Consider the following 21,728-nt stretch of genomic DNA (forward strand, 5'->3'; position numbering starts at 1 on the left):
GTAGTCCAAGTCAATATTGCAAGATGGCATCCGAATACCAACAGTCAAGAGTAAGCACAAGCCCACGGACGGTGCGATGACTATTTCCAACCTACTAAACTAAAACTTAAATTAAACCGGACACGAGCAACCCTAGTTGGCCTATTCCTACGTCAATGCCTTGCAACTCTTTGACCGATGAAGATAGTAGATGTCACCAAGTGTGCATAGAGTCAATTCTACTATAACAACAGGTCAAACCTAATTGTATCTAGGTCTACTCGTGGGGTTAGATTGGTTAAGTCCATCTCCATGTGAAAACACTAATTTTGATATCTGCTTCTTCCAAGCAGGTAAGGCCAGGAAAATATCCTATGATCAAATACAAAATTGGCAATCTTCCATGAGCAAGTCGCGAGTCATCTCGCCTCGACGGCGAGCGAAACGACAGGTCCTAAACAATCCGCTGCAGCACTCTTGCGTAAGGAAGATTGGGAAAAGGAAACGAAATGTAATGGGCAAAATTTGCGTAATGGATATGGAATTTATGATAATGAAATGCGTGATGTGAGCTTCAAACGATTACGCACAAATGGCTGGAAATGAGTGCGCATGGAATGCATTCCGGAATAAAAATTTGTTCCTAATTCTCGAACAAAATGGCGTTTGTTAAAAAATTTCCTGAATGCATTCTGAAGCGATTTTTGCATTCGGAATAAAAATGCGTTTGTTAAAAATACTTAATTCCGTAACGCATTTCGATTTTAACGCATTCTTGATTCTGGAATGAGTTTTTGGCAAGAAAAGAGAAGCTACTTTTTGTAGCTTCTTGATTCGAATGCATTCTCCCTATTTTCTCACAATTTTTTTCAGAAAATGCATAAAAATTGAAAAATTCTAGAAAAATTCATAAAAATTTCCAGAAAATAAAAAAGTCAGATTCGGAAAATATGAAATTTGGTGAATTTTTTTTTAAAAATAAAAAAATCAAAAATTTCAAAACTTCACAAAATAGCTTAAAACACATGTGGCCACCCACTTTGAGTGAAATTTAAATTTTTTGAGGTACCACAAAAAATTAAAAATTTCAAAACTTCACAAAATGGTTTAAAATACCCGCGCCACCTACTTTAGAAATTTAAATTTTTGAGGTGCCAAAAAAAGAAAATAATAAAAAATTAAAATTTTCAAAACTTCACAAAATGGCTTAAAATACATGGCTACCCACTTTGAAGTGAAATTTAAATTTTTATCCAAAAAAATAAAACAAAAACAAAAAATTTCAAAACTTTACGAGAATGGCTTAGAATATCTCAGAGCCACCCACTTTGAGTAAAATTTAAATTTTTTTGAGGTGCCTAAAAAATAAAAAATTTAAAACTTCACAAAATGGCTTAGAATACTGTACCACTCACTTGAGTGAAATTTAAATTTTTTTAGGTGCAAAAAAATCAACAAATCAAAACAGATTTTCGCTCTAGAAATTAATTTCTAGAGTAGAATTAGTCATGTTTTACCAAGCAAGATTTCTCCTCCGTAAAATAATTTCTGCAAAGAATTCCTAAATCAATTTCTCGGCAAGAATTTGATTTGCGGAGCGATGTTACCATTCGCACCCTTAGCGTTCTAGCGTCCCCGTCGAGCTATCTCGAGCGAATTAAATCGATTTTTTTCGCTCAACCAAGGAATCTGAATTTTATTGCAAACTTAAAATTACGAAAAATACGAACTCTCTCTTTATTCTCCTTGTATCGCTCAAAAGGGAAAAGAAAGCAAAGAAAAGAAAAGAAGATTATGCAGATAACGCCAGGGTTCTAACTCAATAGAGAAGAGCAAGCGTGAAATAAAGAAATATACGGATGCAATTAGTGCGCGTACTGCTTAACTTAATGTTAGACAACAGTTATGATGTAAATTTAAGAATTTGGGATGGCTTGAACAAATGAATTAGCGAATACAATATTATTATCGTTAATATTTTTATACAATTTATTTATTTAATAAAGTAAGACGAAAATCTCTTTTCATGTAAAGAAGTTACGAATGAAGTAGAGAGACAATTAAGAGAGAGATAGAGAGAGGAGAGGGAGGGAAAATAGCACTCACATTGCCAACTACGCCAGCGGACAAGAAAGACCAGAAAGTTTGTAGGATTGCTCCATTTGCATAGACACAAGATTTGATCCAAAATGTCATATGATTACTGATTAGCCCATTACAAACTTTGCTGGAAAAAAATTATTATGGGGCTGCTTCATGCCAGAGTAGAAATGCCCTACTTGGCCTTTCAAATTAATTATTAGTCTACCAAGGCACTATCCCCAAGTCAGGGTGCCTCCAAAGCTCATCAAACATGTCTCCCGAACCATCATATGTGGAGATCCCTCTAGGCAAAATCTTCAATTTGGGACATCTGCTGATCCCCAATCGAGAAAGATGAGGCAAGGCTCCTTCAATGACCCTCCACTCCTCCAAATAGGACAAATCAGAAAGAACTAAATGCTTGAGTTGAGGAAAGCCTCCTGCAGAGCAAACCATTTTCTTTCCCACAAAAGCCCAAGAACCCAGCAGGAGAACAACCAAGTGATGCAATTTCTCCAATATCGGCATCGGATCTTCTTCGAGTATGGAATAGAGTAAGACTAGCTTCCTCAGTTGCTGGGGTAGATTCTTGTGCTCCGGTAACTTCTCTATTTTTCCATGTATGGACAACGTACAAGAATGGTGACAACTTGACATTTGACACAATTCACCTTCGGTGAATGAACGATCACGGCCTGAGAATCTAAAAGATGAGGATCGAAGATGTTTTAAAGTGAATTTAGCAAGTTTTGGAATTATCTCCGACTCTTGACAATGAATAACAGTTAGTTTTTGCAGATTGGTCAATTTACCTACATTGTTCACATCACAGTTATCCGGACAAAAGTTTCTCAATGTCCGTAGATTCTTCAAAGTGTCCAACCGCAACTTCTTCTGATCCCCATAGGATTTTTTCTTGACGGCAAACAGGATGGGAAGGCGGAGACCCCTCGACTTTGTCATCTTCCGCAACACATTTGGCACAATGGATTTCTCCTGGACGGCAAACATGATGGGAAGTTGGAGGCACCTCAACCTTATCATCTTCCACAACACATTTGGCACAATTACCGTATCACATGACACAAAATGCAGGTTCAAGAATTCCATGCATACAAGGTTTCCCAAAGATTGAGGCAAGCCCTTGAACCAACTTCCTGCAAAACTTAAGAATCTCAAATGGACTAGGTCTCCTACTGATTTAGGTAAATTTTCTTTCATCTTTGGAAGGCGCTCCAGCTTCAGAACTCTGAGGAACTTACAATTGATGAAAATAGGTTGAAATTGCTTCCACTCATTATTGACATGTCCGAAGAACATGAGAGTTCGAAGGTGGAGCATAGTCCTTTCCATTGATTTTATGCTCGGAATCATGTTTCCTTTAGCACTCACATGCATATTGAGAGAAAGCCTTCGTGTTTTGCAAGTTGACTCGACTTTTATTGCCATCGAAGAAGTACAATCCTCCGGCTTGTTGTCTTGGTGAATGTTAAGAATGCTTAGAAAACTCTCCTGCGTGGCCTTGGAGACGCATAAGTCTCGCATGAGGTCGTGGAGGTGGCATGTTTTGATCTTTCCACTCAAGTTGAATCGTACTTGAACCATCCCCCTCTTAACCAACTCCGTTAAATGTTGCTCTGCTACATGTTCCACCGGAATTTCTCTCTCTTTGTCATTCAGCAACACAAAGCCTTCAGCAATCCACATGTGAAGAACCTTCCTTACAGGGATTTCTGCATCCTCCAGAAAGCTACCCAAATAGAGGAAGCATGACTTTAGATGCCATGGTAGATCGTCATAGCTTAAGGCTAACACTTTTGATACATCACTCGTGTCACTAAAATGCAAATTGATCTTTTCGTAAACTGTTTCCCACTCGTTGACAGCCAAAAGTCCACCAAGCACAGAGACAGCCAAGGGTAATCCTCCACACTTCTTAAGGAGTTCATATCCTAACCTCTCCATGTCGTCAGTGTTTACTGCACAATATCAAGCAATAAATTGCAACTCAACAATCAGAGAAAGATGTAACTATCATAAGAAGACAACTTCAAGGACGAATATCTAGTTTTAGATATATAAATAAGATGTTATAGTTCTTTATATTTCGTGGTTCATTCATGCTTTTGTAAGGGGAAAGACTATAGGGACCACGGCAAAGCTCCTATATATGCCTCCATCTATGCTTGAAAGATCAAGAACCTAAATTAATGAATAGAATGTATTGTCTTTCTTACTATTGGCTTGAAATACGTGACTCAAGCAAATGTATAACAACACTAATCCTGCTTGATGAAGAAAAATGAAAGCAACACAGGGATAACTCGAGTGTGCTAATAGTCTCCCCTGACTTGAGTGTGCTAGTAATCTCCTTCACACATTCTAGTGAAATCTTCATTTTGCCTCTCTATTTTGTCGCATAAAGAGTCACGATTTTCCTAACAATCTCAAATCTTATTATTAAGCCAACTATTTGCAAATGCATAAAAGGTGGACCTGAGATGAAGCCTATGGAAGAAGTAACATAGCTAGGTTTCACATTATTTCATAAATCCTATCAAAACCGCTTATTATGTTGGCCATATAAAAGCCTCTTCGATAGTCATCCTCATTAGAGGAAGGAGGAGCAAAGTTGTGGATGTTTGTTTAGAGGTACAATTGCTAGCTATGAAGAAACAAAAGAGGCATATCATTTCCCAAATATCAATATTTTGATGCCTATTACTCCATATATCAATCATTCCAACTCCAGTAGAAGCTATCAAGTTATAAATTGTTAAACCTTCCAAGAGACCAGATTGAATAATGAAGCACCTTGTCTTTGTCCCTCCACCTCTGACTGTATTGTGATACCTTCTACAGCTTGCCCCACAGTAATACCTTCACCAACTTTTGGTCCAACAGAAGAAAGTCCAACGGCTAACCCTGTGGAAGCGCCATAAATCGAAATCAACGAGCTTTATAATATCTTGACGCTACTATATGGTAGGATAATATCCGTAGAGAAGCCTTACCTTTCGTTTTAGGAAACGCTCTCTTCATCAGCAACTCGCAGCTCTCCTTGTCTGATAAGCACTGAGGTTCATGAAAAAAACCTTGAGGATCAATATACTCCGCTACTTCTCTATTGCGGGTCGTTATCACTAGCTTGCTTCTCGTGTTCTTGACTGGGAATGCGGCTCGAACACTGTCCCATGCCCGTTTGGTCCAAATATCATCAAGAACCACAATACATCTCTTCTCTTGTTGGATCTTGTATAGAGCTTTAAACAATTCTTGATCTATCATGTTCATAACCCTCTCTCTTTGATGAGGGATCAAATTAACAAGAATTTCCACCAATATATCTTTCACGTTGTATTCTTGGGATATGTAAGACCAAGCGAAACAATCAAAATTCGTCTTCACTTTGTCAAGAGCGAGGACTTGCCTAGCGAGTGAGGTTTTACCCAAACCACCCATTCCCCATATAAAAATAACTCTCTGCTCTTTTCCATCCTTCAACAACTCTTTCACCAACTCCTTAATATTGTCTTCCCTCCCAACAAAATGCTCCTCAAAATGGGCGTAAGTTTGTTTCGGCGTGGAAGCTTTCGCGTGTTCGCGTTCCCCTTCCTTCGCAGATTGTATGCCATACTTCTGCATCCTGCTTACAATATCGGAAATTCTGGATTTTAAGGCCCCAATCTCTGTCCCCACCACATAAGTATGCACGCACGTGCACTTTGCCATGAAGCAAGCATACGCTTTGATGATGTTTCGTCCCTTCTTCGGCGCGACTCTGAGGATGTATCACTCGATGACGTCCTTGGCATCATAGGCAACGTCTCGGAGTTGCGTGACCCATTCTCCGACAGCTTCGCCATGCTCTCGTCTCCTGTCCGCATCCCTCAGCAAGCACTGGATCAGGTTCAGCTCCATTTGCAAGTCCCCGACCTTGCCCTCCACGCCCCACAAGAATTTGGCCTCGTCGATGAGCAGCTTTCCTATTGTCTGCCCCACGGACGAAACAACCGACTCGGCCATTGGTATTGTACTACTTGAGAATGATCAGTGGAGATTTCGATAGAGAATGACTTGAGAATTCACTTATCATGCGTTACCAAGCTCTGAACACATATAGCCCTGCGAGCTGCAAAGAAGAGAGGAAAGGAATAAGTTCTCAGAAAGTTGCGTATTGCATTGATAATCACATATTCTATATCCACCGACACAAGAAAAGCACCCCAAGAAGAAAAGAATGGAGTAATCTTCCAAGAGATTATCATCGGTGTGCAAATAAGTCATCACTTATGATAAGCAAAAAATCTCAAGACCAGCATTGGTTGTCACGCACCGAACCCCATCGAGCTCGCGACATCCCGCTCCGGTCGAAATGATGCGACGTCCCAGGAACGTCGCCGACCCAACCCAAACATCGAGCCACATGCGCGAAGCGAATATAAAAACCCCGGATAGAAAGATGACGACGACGGGGTAGAACACCATAGGAATCAAACAACAACATCTTCATACAGCACCAAATATACAAACATCGTATTACAAACATAAATACAGACGAACATCCTCCGCCACCGTTTTAACAAAAGTTCAGGGGTTTGGTTATCTTAACTTCACTATCAGATAACACAAGTTAAACAACCCCTAAAATACCCTAGGGAAAGCCTACTGGTCGCCTTCCTTTCTGCTCCTGATTCTCTGGGCTTGAGCCTCCGGACACTCACCTGGAATTCCACCGAGCACCAAAGGTGGTTCCTTGAACTTCCAAAAAGAGGAGGCGAACTTCCCGGGTCTAAGGTTGGGGGTCTGAAATTGTGGATTATACAACTATGAGAAGAATCTCAATAAGTGTACAACCCCAAACCACACGTAGGCACTCACGTACCGCCAGACGAAAACACGCAGAACACACACAATCAACCAAACTAACAACCACACACGACCCTACCTGGAATCCATCATGCACGTTCCTGCACCTTAGACAATAACACAGCCAATACACTACAGAGATGAATCACAGTCACGCACGTGCCTCGATTATAAAGCAAAACCTACTTGGATACGTCCCATACCGTGCCTATCAGTATTTTACCTCATAATCGAGCACCATAGCAATCGATACAAACACACTCGCACACTGACCCACACCACGCATCCCTTTTCCGAATTTCGCACCTCAAGCCAATTCCCGCTCATTCTCAACTCTTCCACCACTACCGCGCCCGCGTAAAACGCATGTGCTCAACGGCTCTTCGACCTCAGGCATCGTCACCTCGACGAAGGTGGCATCGTTCGTCCGGTGACGGCATCGTCCCGCGTAAACGAACACGCCTCGGGACGGAATCCTACCTCTCCCTTTCCTTAATTACCGTGCCCGTGTAAAACGCATCCGGGCGAGCGGTCTTCGACCTCGTCGGGCATCGACACCAGTCGGGCCGGGTATCGTCACCTCGTCGGGACAAGATCGGCCCCGTGTAAACGAACACTCCTCAGGACGGATCCTTTACCACAAATCCTACATTTCCATACCCTCGTTCCACTCAAACCACATTTACACACGGCCAACAAACGCACGGCCAAACATACACACCTCACACACACATTTCACAATTTCACATCCTCGTCACACGAACACGCCACCCAATCACACATTGTTGGCACGCGAATTCAATACGCGAATGCACTATCACACCACCACACCTCATGGCCAAACACACACGGCATATCACCAATCCACATTCGGCCCGACAATCACTCAAAAATCAGCCAATAAACACAATTCACACAACCACATACCAAATTTCCATTCAAGGCACAATCTCGCCAATCAATTGCACAATTCAACCCCCAATCCAGCCACAACATCACAGCCCTACCCGAGCTTCCTAAACCTCAAATTTTCATCGCCAATTCAGTCCACAACCACCAAACAATTAGCCACTCATTCAGTCCCAAAGCAGCCATAAAAATTGCCTAAACCGTGTCCTAAACGAGCTTAGAAATACCCGAGGTCCTAGGTAGTTTTTGGGGGAGACACTTACCTAATAAAAACAGGGCAAGCTGGCTGGATGGTGGCCGGAACAGAGCAGCGGTGGCGGCGGCGTCGCCGGCGGAGACGTAATGTCGGCGACGTACGGACGCCGTACGGACGGCGACATACGCGCGACGTATGGACGGATGAAGCGTCACGGCGGCAGCAGCTCGGCTGTTCAAGCTCCGGTGTGGCGGCGGTGAGCTCCGGCGTACGGACGGCGGCCGAGAAGGAGGAAGAGGGAGAGAGAGGTTTCGAGGGAGAGGAGAGAGAGTGGTCTGGCCAGAATGAGAGAGGAGAGAGAATGCTGGTCAGACCAGTCAAATATAATGGGCTAATGGCGCCACGTGTCGCCGATCCGGAGAATTTGACCAAAATACCCCTAATCCGACGGTCCTCGTTCGTCCATATCCAATAATTGAGGGGCAAAAGCGTCCAAGGTCCAATAATTGAGCTGATATTTCAGACCTGATTATTCCAAAAATATCCCAAAATTCGGAACCCAAAAATAGCCCAGGGGCAAAATGGTCATTTTTCCGGTCCCGGGACGAAATTCCAATTTTTGGCTATACCAACCCTAAATGGGTGTGGCCAACATAATATGGCGTCGGAATCGCGAAAATAGCCTCTTAAGCCCTTGAAAATCGACTGCAAAGTCCTGGGGATTAAAATAATATTATTTTTTACTTCCGAGCCAAAATTCCAATTTTTGACCGCAATAACTCTAAATGTGCGTGGCCACCCTAAAATGACATCGGCCGCGAAAAATAATCTCATACGGCCTCAAAATCAACGTCGGGGTCCAGAGGGGCAAAATCGTAATTTTTCCGGTCCTGAACCGAAATCCATTTTTTTGCAGAAATGGGTGGCCCCAAGGTTGGCCAAGCCAAAAACGTTATCGACCGCTCAAAATTGTCACTTTCAAAATTCTCGATTCCCGGGACCGAATTCCAAGAAATGACTAAAATCGAACAATCGCGACTTTAGCTTATCTCTTGCTAACGGGTGGCTCGTTGGGATTACGCGCTCTCGACCCGTGACCGACACTAAGTCCAATCACGTTTAAGTTTACTCGTACCAAGGCGATCTCGATTGTCATGTAATTGTGAGGGTCTGTCGCTAATTCCCTTCGGACACGATCAATCAATTAGATCGGTCTCAGTTGGCTCAAAACATTCCCTCGTCAATCTTTATGGTCGAAGGTCGAACCAAGATCGAGTTCTTTGGTCGTGCGAACTCAGTCCCGTAATGGCCTTACCCCTAAGGTTAGCATCCCGTGAATGCGCATTTCCGGGTGAGATCTCACTATAAGTGCATTGGCCAAAATATTCATTTTTTAAATCCCGGGAAAAGGATCGAAAATTCAGTCTGTTACATTGATTATATAATCGGTCACATTATCCCGCACAAAATGCACCGAACACACGCGCGAGAGTCATGAGAGGGAAGAAATTCCGCATTGGATGTCCAAAGCTAGTAAAAAAAAAATAGATAATTCCTACTTGGCACATAATTCAATGGCTGAAACTTTTGCATAAATGTGGGTCCAACAAAATTATCGATGGACACTTTGGGATCTTTTCCCCCCAACAGAATGTGATTAAACTTCTCAGGAGGGTTATGACAGAGACTTGAGAAGGTATAAAGGCTTTCTTGATTAAAGGACGAATCATGAGTTTGCTTGATGCTGTCGTGCTAAATACGATGCTCTCCTGTTAATAGGCTTTCTTGTTTAGCTCGCGGTGTGAGTTAAAACCGAATCAAAAGTTTGTTTGAGAAAGTCACGCAAAGTGTGTGGTTGCGCAGTGACTTAGCCTTTGAACTCATATTAAATTATTGGCAAAAGAACACTACAAGTACCATAACTTGTGTACGGCGCTCACTTTGGTGCCATAAGTTTTTTTTGGATCACTTTAGTGCTAAAATTTTTGAAAAACGATCACTTAAGTGCTAAAATTTTTTAAAAACGATCACTTAAGTGCCAACTCCGGTGCCGTACACAATTTTTCGCCGGAAATCCGACGTGGCATTTTTTTTATTAATTTCTGAAGCTGACGTGGCTCGCCGGAGATTGGCACTTAAGTGATCGTTTTCAAAAATTTTAGCACTTCAATGATCGTTTTTAAAAAATTTTAGCACTTAAGTGATCGTTTTCAAAAATTTTAGATGAAGTGATCCAAAAAAACTTATGACACTTAAGTGATCGTTTTTCCTCCGACTTGGCACCAAAGTGATCCGAAAAAAAGTTATGGCATCAAAGTGATCTCCGTACACAAGTTATGGCACTTATAGTGTCCTTTTGCCTTAAATTATTCATCTCCCGCCATAACTATTTAAGCTCTCAAAGGCGGTGTCACTCTCGCAGCTCTCGAAATCCATGGAAGATCTTCTTCTTCTTCATCCCCCCAAATGCAGAAACCGCCCTGGATGATGCTTCCAAGAAGTGGAGCGTCGTCTTCACGAAGCACCTGAAGCAGAAGAAGCGCAAGGTCTATCATGACGGCTGCCTCTCTCTCGCTTACTACTGATATCTGCCGTTCATGTCCCAGCTCAACTCGATCAGCGTACTTAGTTACCTGCGATTGGACATGATTCGGTTTGATTGGCTAGTCTATGTCGAAAATGCAGTGGCGATCGATTTGTTACCGTCTTTTCCTCAAATTTAGCTCGCTCGATCGAACTGAATAGCATCCTTTCGGATTTTGATTCAGTCTGTCATCGAGGAATGTTCTGTACTTTGGTGTAGATTGTGAAGGCTGCAAACTCCGTCTCTTTCTCTACCTCACCCGTCCCCAGTTGTCAGTACGTCAACGTCCCTGCCTTCTCTCTCTCTCTCTCTCTCTCTCTCTCTCTCTGTAACTCCGAGTTACAGCTTCACAAGCTCAACGGAAGTGGAGGGAAATGGGAACGGAGCCGGTGAAGAAGGCGTCACCCGCATCCTCTTTTGCAGGCCCTACTTCCTGGCCTATCTCACCAAAGTCTACTTGAGCCAATGACCATTTATCCAGGTTCAGACCCTATGTGATTCTGATTCCCCTACGGTATATGAAAGAAAATGCTTAATGTTCCACTATCTTCGGTTGCAAGTGGTTGATGGAGCTAGCTGGATGTGTTTTGAGCGGAAAAAAGGGATTTGATTGCATCGACTTGAGGTCTCGATGCCGGCCAATTATTTTCACATCCATTGGTAGAGCCAGATTTCAACTACCTATTGCACTGTAGTGATATCCCGTTTCTGCCTCTGATCGTTGTAAGATAGTAGAATTGTATACTTTGAGACACTGTGGTAAGCGATGAAATTTTTACTTGGCTAAATACAAAACCAATCTGCTCTTGTCAGGGTCCTACTTAAACTTGCCGTAACGATCCCATTATCGCCAGCACATGCCTTTGGATAAATAACAGACTAGGAATAGAAAGCATGTTCAACTTTGCACATTCGGCTCGGTCTTACGTTTAAATGTAGATATATCCGCGTTAATCAGTGTGCTTGGGTTTATGGCAGTGTAAGGACTAATTAATGTTTCATATGTTTCCAAATTTTGTCTCTAGCTGCACCTTGAAGATCATTCGTTCATCTGTTTTCCATTTTCGTAGATCGATGAGGTGGCCCTTGATGATGTGCCACATGTTATAGGAAACTACCATATTTGTGTGGTGAAGAACAAGCGCCTCGACTCAGATACTATAGCTTGAGTGAAACAGATGAAGCTTATAATGCAATATGGTGTCGGTCTGGAAGGTGATAATCTCTCGGAGTTTGGTTTATTTTGTCAGTATTATTACTATGTTTTGTTAGATCTTAATTGAATTTAGTACCCAACATTTACATCTTCATGAAGGTGTTGATATTGACACTGCCACCAAAAATGGAATAAAAGTTGCCAGGATTCCAGGTGACTTCACGGGAAATGCAGCATCCTGTGCAGAGATGGCTATTTACCTGATGCTGGGTTTACTCCGAAAGCAGGTATGTTTGATCACTGGAAAAATCTTGAGTAGCTGGCATGTGATTCATTCTTACACGCAGAGTCCACAGGTCAGGTTTGTCGTATGTCGTGCTTATTTTTGTTCCTTCATAGGGAATGACAGGTTGAATATTTTAGCTGTAACATTTTCTGAAATGTGAATAAATCCCCTATTGTTTTGCATTCTCATCCTTTTCTGGTCGATGTTCCAAGTGAATGTTTGATCATCAGCGCCAGTGTGTAGGTGTTTATATCTTCATTGATATTCTGGGAAACAGGAAAATCGTTCAAATTATACCCCAACTTCAAAACATAGCAAAACATCCTACATAAGGTCTACATCTGAATGAAAATGTTCATTTACAATTCAAGTTGACATAAGGCTTCACATAAGGATTCCTGTGTTTGCGTGACACCACTTGACATAAGGCTTCCCGTGCTTGCATTCGTCGGCTACATGCTGCGACTCCCGTCCATATTACTCAGAGGTGCATCCACTGAAGATGTCGCCATCATGGTCGAACTCCCATTATGCGACAATCCAGGAGTTGGAATCATCGTTGTCATTGAATTAGGATTCACTGGATTTCGATTATTAATAGATGGACGCTTGATCAAACTACGCAACCGGGACTCCAGTGTGCCCAAATTCATATACTCAGCCTACATAATTGTAATTTCAAAGTAGCAAAAGAATGTCAAGTCCTACTCACCAAAAAAAAGGAAATACTGATAATCACGAGAAAACACAGGTGAAACCAGGCAAGAGAAATGAACATATTATTGCCTTTCGCAGATGTAAAACGTAAAACACTATAAACATACCCAATAAAGGGCAATCATAAGCCGCTTTTTGTACTTTTACAAAGAAGAATAGGAGAGAAATGATGAGGATGGGAAGACCTTTGAGTGAGAAGATTTGAAGAGACCGTCTTCGAGGCGTATAACAATATCCTTCAGCTTCTGCATTTGAGAGTCATTAATTGGCTGTGCATGCCTCTGTGCTAATAGAACAAAGCTGAAAAGGACAGTAAAAAGTTCAATCAGCAAACAAGGACCAATGGAACTGTGGAAGCTAAAGCACAAGAACAAGTGCTCTAGATTAGATTACATCTTCTCTTGCATATAGCTCCGAGCTCTGAGAAGATCCGTGTCCACGCTGAACGCAGCATGAAGGGCACCAGTGCCTGCAGCTACTATATTCAGGACAACATTGCCATTTTGCTGGGATAACCCAGGCAACTGAGTGCCCGATTGACAAGATAAATGCCCCGATATATCTGCCTGTACAATCATCACATCAATCTACAAAAGCTCTCACTCTTCCTGTAATCATTTAAACTCGCAAAGGGTCTACACATGCCTGAGCTGGTGCTACATACATAAAAACTCTATTCACAGTGAACAACTACAACTAATACGGCCAGGCACCAATGCAGACAGCCATAACAAGAGTTTATAGAGAGCACATGCCTTTGGATTAATTCTGTTTGACATAAGGCTTCCCGTGTTTGCATTCGTTGGCTGCACGCTGCTACTCCCAGCTATATTACTCATAGGTGCATCCACTGAAGTTGTCGCCGTCATGGTCGAACTGCCATTATGCGACAATCCAGGACTTGGAATCATCGTTGTCATTGAGATAGGATTTACTGGATTTTGATTATTAGGAGATGGACGCTTGATCAAACTATGCAACCGGGACTCCAATGTGTCCAAATTCATATACTCATCCTACATAATTGTAATTTTAAAGTAGCAAAAGAATGGCAAGTCCTATCCACCAAAAAAAGAAAAGGATATACTGATAATCACGAGAAAAAACAGGTGAAACCAGACAAGAGAAATGAACAGATTATTGGCTTTCGCAAATATAAAATGTAAAACACCGAAAAAAACCCAATAAAGGGCAATCATCCGCCGCTTATTGTACTTTTACAAAAAAGAAGAGGCAAGAAATGATGAGGATGGGAAGACCATTGAGTGAGAAGATTTGAAGAGACCGTCTTCGAGGCGTATAACAATATCCTTCAGCTTCTGCATTTGCGAGTCATTAATTGGCTGCTGATGCCGCTGTGCTAAGAGAACAAAGCTGAAAAGGACAGTAAAAAGTTCAATCAGCAAACAAGGACCACTGGAACTGTGCAGGTTAAAGCACAAGAAGAACAAGTGCTCCAGATTAGATTACATCTTCTCTTGCATATAGCTCCGAGCTCTGAGAAGATCCGTGTCCGCGCCAAACGCAGCAGGAGGGGCACCACCGCCTGCAGCTACCGTATTCGAGACAACATTGCCACTTTGCTGGGACACCCCAAGCAACTGAGGGCCCGATTGACTAGATACATGCCCCCACATATCTGCCTGTACATTCATCACATCAATCTACAAAAGCTCGAGCTTCACTCTTCCTGTAATCATTCAAACTCGCAAAGGGTCTACGCATGCCCGAGCTGGTGCCCACATACAAAAAAAAAAACCCTCTATCCACTGCGAACAAACCACACACAGTACCGCCAGGCACCAGTGCAGACAGCCATGACAAGAGATTATAGAGAGCATCGACAAAGCAAGCAAAAGCAGACGACATTCAACATCACGCTCTCGAGAATCTCTCGAGCACGGGAAGAGGGAGAAAAATTGGGAAGAAGTTCACATCCAGATGCTGGAAAAAAAAAATCAAAGCTTTGATAACGGGAGACGACGGGTTGAAGAACTGGAGAACCGTCAGTGGTGCGAAATACGAACCTTTTATGAGACCCGGAATCCCCCCGTCAGAGGACGAAATCGGGGATCGACGAAACTGAAGTGAAGTGCGATCCGCGACGAGAAGAGCGACGGCGCCAGTAGGCAGTGATCTCAAATTCGGAGATCAATCGGATTTGATCGCGACGATTTACGATGGTCTCAATTCTATTTATGTTAGATTATATCTCGAACTTTGGGTTCGTGCTAAATCCAATCCGAAATCCGTAATATTGAGAACGATTTTTACTGGAGAAATCATCGCTGATCAGATGCGAGGATAGGAATCCCACGTTTTCTTATCTTTGATTGAATTTCCTTCCTTGAAGGGCCTCTCATAACTGCACACAAAGATTTGACCGGTTTTGGCTGCTAGGACTCTTCCTTTTGTAGTGCGTACAGAGTGCGTGCGAAGGAGGGGGGCTCTCATGTTATTGTGGGGTCAGTGCCCCTTAATTCGCTTGGTAAGGTGCAACCGTGCAAAGAGCCAGATTGGAGCCAACTCCCTTCTTTTTCCCTAATAAAGAATTAAATGAATTCATTTAGTGTATGCATAGGTTTTTATATTAAATGAATTCATGACGCAGCCGCACACTTGAATCATCTTAACGTGGGCTTTTAGTCACACGTGCAAACAAAAAATCGGAAAGTTCTTTATGGTGGGTCAGGTTTCTCAACTCATTGAATTGCATCTTTATTGAAACACTGATCACAAGTGTTGAACTAATAGTTTGGTGCTCAAGGTATTGGTTGGAGATAATATGGGTGGCCGTGGCTCCCAAATCTTGCAAACTGATTTTTTCCTTAAGCTAGCTCCAGCTGACATACTAGGTTTGTCGCAATGCCACTAAATATAATCAACTCTAAGTGTAGGAAAGAAAACTTAGTATAGGCACAGACTTAGTTCAATCTCTATCAATGCTCGCTTAGATATTGTTCCAGGAAAGTGGTGCCTGAGATGCCTGTCAGTCAGCATAAGACTGGCTCTATCCGCAAACACATTGGCGGTCCCGAAATCAAAACACATTCTATGAACCGACCAAAGTTTGTTGTTGCTTGCGTTAATAGTTACAGGGAACTCAAAACAGCCAAACGCCTTTTCTAGCAGTATGAGCTATGAAAATCAGCAAAAAGTAGAAGATGAACCCGAAGCTAAGGCAGACTTAAGCATACCTGTGGCTCGAGGCATGCTCAAGTCCTGAGTGAGGAACTAATAGCCTGATCACGTAGGAATTGGCCTAGTGAAATATGCACTATGGGAACTTTGATGGACAAACACTGGCTTCCTCTTACATTAGGCACCCACAAGATGATGGCTCATAAACCTATACATTCATCATCTACTTAAAACAAGACAACAGGGTGTTTTAGCTCTCACAAAATGGTCATACATCGACTACAGCATACTTGATGGTAAATAGCCAAATACAAGAAAGAAAAATTTTTCAATAACACTTTTTTCAGGAGCACCAAACAGTTCTTCACAAGATACATGACAATACTTAAAACTGCGAGAAATCAGCATTAGTTCCATAATATAAGGGGCCACCAGCTTTATAAGTTTCATAACATCGAACATTACTCGAATGCTGTCTAAACAGAGCTTGGAATACTTAACACGACACATGACCAGGCACATAAACAAATTGCAAACCATTAATTACCACATGAACAGTTAAGTTTCACGCCTTTGGATCTCTCTGTCATCCCACGAGTTCACTAGCAAATTCAGAATAACATCCCATAACATATAAGGTTTCACAAGAAATGACGATTAAATCATGCCGAATTTGTTGAGGACTCCTTAGAAGCTTCAAGTAACGAAACTTCATTATTAGAGAGTTCTCCCTAGTCAGATGTCTCACGTTCTTCTCCTCCTGTTCTTCCGCTGAATGGAAACAAGACTACATCAATTATGCTATGTATTGATAGAGGTGATTAATTAGAAAGGAAAAGAAATTACTCAAATAATAACGACAGAAAAAGAAGGAAAAGCAAATATAGGCATTAAGTTATGATAATTTGTGGATGCTAACAAGAGCAAAGAATATAAAATAATGTATTATGACTTGAATGTCATTTTATGCGGCTATAATTTGAAATAAGGGTGTTCGGAGGAAAGAAGATATCACCATAAGGGTCGAATTCCATTATGCGACAATCCAGGAGTTGGAATCATCGTTGTGTCATTGAATTAGGATTGACTGGATTTCGATTATTAAGAGATGGACGCTTGATCAAACTATGCAACCGGGACTCCAATGTGCCTAAATTCATATACTCATCCTGCATAATTGTAATATTAAAGTAGCAAAAGAATGTCAAGTCCTATTCACCAAAAAAAGAAAAGGAAATACTGAGAATGACATGAAAAACATGTGAAATTAGGCAAGAGAAATGAACAGATTATTGGCTTTTGTGGATGTAAAATGTAAAACCCCACAAAAAAAACCCAATAAAGGGCAATCATAAGCCGCCTTTTGTACTTTTGCAAAGAAGAAGTGGAGAGAAATGATGAGGATGGGAAGACCTTCGAGTGAGAAGATTTGAAGAGACCGTCTTCTAGGCGTTTAACGATATCCTTCAGCTTCTGCATTTGAGAGTCATTAATTGGCTGATGATGCCGCTGTGCTAAGAGAACAAAGCTGAAAAGGACAGTAAAAAGTTCAATCAGCAAACAAGGACCTATGGAGCTGTGGAGGTTAAAAGCACAAGAAGAACAAGTGCTCCAGATTAGATTACATCTTCTCTTGCATATAGCTCCGAGCTCTGAGAAGATCCGTGTCCGTGCCGAACGCAGCAGGAGGGACACCACCGCCTGCAGCTACTATATCCGGGACAGCATTCCCATTTTGGTGGGACACCCCAGGCAACTGAGCGCCCGATTGACTAGATACATGCCCCGACATATCTGCCTCTACATTCATCAAATCAATTTACAAAAAGATCTCGCTCACCCTTCCTGTGATCGTTCAAAACTCGCAAAGGGTCTACGCATGCCCGAGCTGGTGCTCACATACATATTAATTAAAAAAAAAACCTTTATCCACAGCGAACAAACCACACCCAGAACCGCCAGGCACTAGTGCAGACAGCCATGACAAGAGATTATAGAGAGCATCGACAAAGCAAGCAAAAGCAGACGACATTCAACATCACTCTCTCGAGAATCTCTCGAGCACGGGAAGAGGGAGAGAATCGGGAAAAAAATTCACATCCGGATGCTGAAAAAAAATCAAAGCTTCTGATAACGGGAGGCAGATCGAAGGACTGGAGAACCGTCGTGGTGCGAAACAGGAACCTTATAAGACACGGAATCCGCCCCCCCGTAGCAAGAGAAACAAAACGCTAGAGAGGACGAAATCGGGGACCGACGAACCTGAAGCGATGTGCGATCGGCGACGAGAAGAGCAACGGAGCAGTAGGCAGTGATCTCCAATTCGTAGATCAATCGGATTGATCGGGACGATCGACGATCGTCTCAATTTGAGCCCGTGAGAAATCCAACCCTTATCCGTAGTAGTGACTCTGCTTGGACTCTTCTACCTTTTGTATTGCGTACAGAGTACGCACGAAGGAGGAGGGGCTCATATGTAATTGCTTAGTAAGGTACAAGAGCTAGACAATAGTATCACATGTACGGTGTACGACTCGTGCGCTCTCTAATAAGCATAGCAAAATTCAAAGAGCGAGAAGAATTAGCATCACAAGATAAGACAGATAAAAAAAAATTACAAGACCTAGAATGTAGCCCCTAAAAAAGAATTAAATGAATTGAATTAGTGCATGTATAGCTTTTTATATTGATTGTTTAGTCGGTCCTTGACCGATTCAGAAATCAACTACACGTTTGGCTAAATTTTTCCTGGGGGAGAAAAAAAAAACATTATAGAGTCAACTGCATCAATTATTGGAGTTATACTTTTAGCGCATGATAAAGCAGCAGCTGACTTGAACTTATTTCCCGAGTTATTTGAGTTTTCTTCAAATTGACAAATCATCTATTGATGTCTATTGATTCAAGATCATCTTAATGTGGGCTTCGAGTCACACATGCAGACACAAATCAAAAAGTTCTTTATGGAGGGCCAAGTGCCGCAGCTTGTTCAATTAGATCTTTCCTTAGACATTGATCTCGAGTGCTGAATTAATATAGTTCGGTGCTTGAAGTATTGGTTGGAAATAATACAAATGGATGTGGCTCCCAGATCTCGTAAACTGATCTTTTAACTAGTGTCGCAGCTCGTTGAATTAGTTTCACGCCTTTAGATCTCTCTGTCATCCCACGAATTCACTAGCAAATTCAATATAACATCCCATAATATATAAGGTTTGTCATTAAACCATGCCGAATTTGTTGAGGACTCCTTAGAAGCTTCAAGTAACGAAACTTCATTATTAGAGAGTTCTCCCTAAAAAGATGTCTCGTGTTCTTCCCCTCTTGTTCTTCCACTGAATGGAAACAAGACTAGATCAATTATGCTATGTATTCATAGTGGCGATTAATTAGAAAGAAATAGAAATTACATAAATAATCATGAGAAAAAATAAGACAAAGGAAATAGAGGCATTAAGTTATAACATTGTTTGGATGCTACCCAGAGAACAAAATAATTTATTATGATTTAAATGTCTTTTTATGTAGCAAAATATTGATTTAAGATAAGCGTATTTGGAGGAAAGAAGAAACAATTGTCAAATAATAAAAAAGTGTGTCCATGGGAGAGTGTGTGTGTGTGTGTGTGTGTGGGGGGGGGGGTTGGGGGGGTTGCAAGTGCAGCTAGAACTTCCCTATTATTGCGATATTCTTTCAGATGGGCCAACTTTTTACACAGAAACACTATATGCCACAGAAATTTAAAATACTATTCAAATTTCACTTATTGACTTCTCTGAAATCGTTAACATTTTCTATCAATTAATATCATTTAATAATTGATGATTAATGATGTACGGTACAATCTTATACCATACAAATGTCTGTCAGATAGACTTTACTTGTAATGTTCGGATTGTCGGATGAAAATACGAGTAAAATAATATTTATGCAATTTCTATAAATAAGAGATCTTTTTCTTCCTAACTCCTCGAGTTTTGTGCTCCCACTACTATAAACGTTTTCATTTTGGCTTTTTTTTTCCTGACCCTCTTATCGATGTGATCATTCTTTTCTCGTTACTGGAAGGACCAAATCCTCTTAGCCCAAATTGACCTATTCATGAGCTAGCTCAAATTAAAGAGGACCCTAATATTTTAACTAGTTGAGCCTCAATAAAAAGATATTTCAGCCCAATTATTATATTGAAATTCTATAAAAGAGAAAACTTGAAGTATCTATAATTTGTTACTGAACTATGATATAAGTAAACATCGAATGAAATTGCATTATCAGATAAATCTTCCTAACATGAAGTCTAGTGCTCATCGTCTTCTTCTTCTCCACCGTATGAGAAAAAGTTATAGATGAAATTTCTTAGAAAGTGAAAATGCTAAGACATCCTTGAAAATGCTAATTACTCAGTAATTTGTTATTTACCTCTAGGCAACCTCCAAGATCTTCCTTGCTATCTTCCTGCAATCAAAAGGTTTGAATTAATTAGGCATCCAATTCCAAAAAACGCACCAATTTTACTTTGAATGACAATTATAGCCCGAATTTTTTTTTGTCTCATAAAAAATCACTAACTTTTACTTAAATATCAAATCTGGCCCAAATATTTTGAAAATTTTACATCACAGTGGCTAAATTTGGGACTCGAGTAAAAGTTGATACTTTTTATTGAGACAAAAAAAATCGGGCCAGAATTATCACTTAAAGTAAAGTTTGTGTTTTTTTATGGAATTAGCCCCTTAATTAGGGTGCCGAAAATGATTGAGTAGTAATTATGTCACATACATATGATGTAATTGACTAGATAAAAATTACATCATAACCGATGAATTATTTAATAAGTTTATGATTAAAAATTATGTGACTTAATATTAATGTATTATTAAATTATTATGATTATGATATAAACTCAAGGATTTAGGAACAACTTCAACAAATGAATTAGCGAACATCGATATTTAATATGATTTAACTCATATTAGTAATTCATCTCCCGCCATAACTATTTAAGCTCTTGAAAGCGGGATCGCTCTCGCAGCTCTCGAAATCCCTGGAAGATCTTCTTCTTCTTCCGCATTCCCCAAATGCAGAAACCGCCATGGATGAAGCTCCGGCGAAATGGAACGTTACCTTCACGAAGCACCTCAAGCAGAAGAAGCGCAAGTCCTGTCGCCACGGCTTCCTCTCTCTCCACTCCTCCACCGCCAAGGTGCGTTCCCTCTCCCTCACGACTGATCTCCGCCATTCATGTCCTACTCGACTCCATCAGCAAATTTTAGTTTCCTTGCATTGGGCTCGGACGTTTTGATTGGCCAGTCTATGTCTAAGATGCAGTGGCGATCGATTTTTTACCCTTTTTTATCCGAATTTTGCTCACTCGGTTGAACAAAATAGCAAGCAACAGCTCGATGCTGCTTAGGATTTCGATTTTGACTATCATCGCGGATAGTTCTGCTCTGTGCTTTTGGTCGTTATCCTCTCCGGGGTTGGGCTTGTTATGAGCAGATTAGTTCATTCCGTGATTGATGGTTGGATGATTTGACAGGTAATGCTGTATGATGACGGCGAGCAGCTGTTGGAATGCAGGATTTTGAAGAATGATGAAGTTGTTTGTTCTGGTGAGACAATGACCTTCAACGCTTATTTGGTTGATGTTGGAGAGCCTGAAGGAGGGCCAAAGCCTCTTGATGATGCTTATACTTGCAGCCGAGAAAAGAAAGTTCCTAAGGGAAGAGCTTCCCTTCACAGAAACACGTTTGTCAAAGTATCTGATTCCGCCGGTATTGTCTGCCCTTCACATAAACAAGTTCGTCAA

At 41.3% G+C, this 21,728-nt stretch overlaps 3 protein-coding genes, 2 long non-coding RNA genes and 1 pseudogene across 10 annotated transcripts in view; 3 read left to right on the forward strand and 3 right to left on the reverse strand.

Moving 5' to 3' along the window:
• LOC115663315 (uncharacterized) overlaps positions 1-14,743 on the reverse strand; it is a 71,955-nt gene extending 57,212 nt beyond the window's left edge. Inside the window, exons 1-4 of the mRNA XM_056317817.1 lie at positions 14,249-14,743; positions 14,038-14,152; positions 13,530-13,794; positions 13,172-13,340 (exon numbers count right to left, since the gene is read on the reverse strand). Of these exons, the coding sequence (XP_056173792.1) occupies positions 13,172-13,340; positions 13,530-13,794; positions 14,038-14,152; positions 14,249-14,433 (734 nt within the window). The 5' untranslated portion in view covers positions 14,434-14,743. The remainder of the gene's footprint in view (positions 1-13,171; positions 13,341-13,529; positions 13,795-14,037; positions 14,153-14,248) is intronic.
• Positions 1-21,728, reverse strand: part of LOC115694064 (histone acetyltransferase HAC1-like) — a 106,454-nt gene that overhangs the window by 50,603 nt on the left and 34,123 nt on the right. The window contains exons 5-7 of one of the 4 annotated variants that reach the window (XM_056317821.1): positions 17,333-17,447; positions 16,935-17,088; positions 16,312-16,690 (exon numbers count right to left, since the gene is read on the reverse strand). In XM_056317821.1, the coding sequence (XP_056173796.1) occupies positions 16,978-17,088; positions 17,333-17,447 (226 nt within the window). In that variant the 3' untranslated portion in view covers positions 16,312-16,690; positions 16,935-16,977. Of the gene's footprint in view, positions 1-16,311; positions 16,691-16,934; positions 17,089-17,332; positions 17,448-19,139; positions 19,255-21,728 lie in introns of those variants that run through there. The other 3 variants (XM_056317822.1, XM_056317823.1, XR_008817939.1) reach the window with 3 other exon arrangements.
• The window catches only part of LOC130139890 (uncharacterized), a 70,772-nt gene that overhangs the window by 43,403 nt on the left and 5,641 nt on the right, over positions 1-21,728 (forward strand). The window lies entirely within an intron of this gene.
• LOC115666211 (probable disease resistance protein At1g58602) lies at positions 1,793-6,255 on the reverse strand (annotated as a pseudogene).
• On the forward strand, positions 11,622-12,239 carry LOC130139891 (uncharacterized). Its single transcript, XR_008817953.1, has 2 exons — positions 11,622-11,834; positions 11,935-12,239. It is a non-coding gene; the product is annotated as an uncharacterized LOC130139891 (long non-coding RNA).
• Positions 20,789-21,728, forward strand: part of LOC115665245 (uncharacterized) — a 43,466-nt gene continuing 42,526 nt past the window's right edge. For all 3 annotated transcript variants that reach the window (XM_056317832.1, XM_056317831.1, XM_056317833.1), the window contains exons 1-2: positions 20,789-21,122; positions 21,459-21,693. In XM_056317832.1, the coding sequence (XP_056173807.1) occupies positions 21,012-21,122; positions 21,459-21,693 (346 nt within the window). In that variant the 5' untranslated portion in view covers positions 20,789-21,011. The remainder of the gene's footprint in view (positions 21,123-21,458; positions 21,694-21,728) is intronic.

Source organism: Syzygium oleosum, unplaced genomic scaffold (genome assembly GCF_021117445.2).
Source record: "Syzygium oleosum isolate NSW1041296 unplaced genomic scaffold, Sole_v2.1 Sole_v2.14, whole genome shotgun sequence".
NCBI classification, from domain to species: Eukaryota; Viridiplantae; Streptophyta; class Magnoliopsida; order Myrtales; family Myrtaceae; genus Syzygium; species Syzygium oleosum.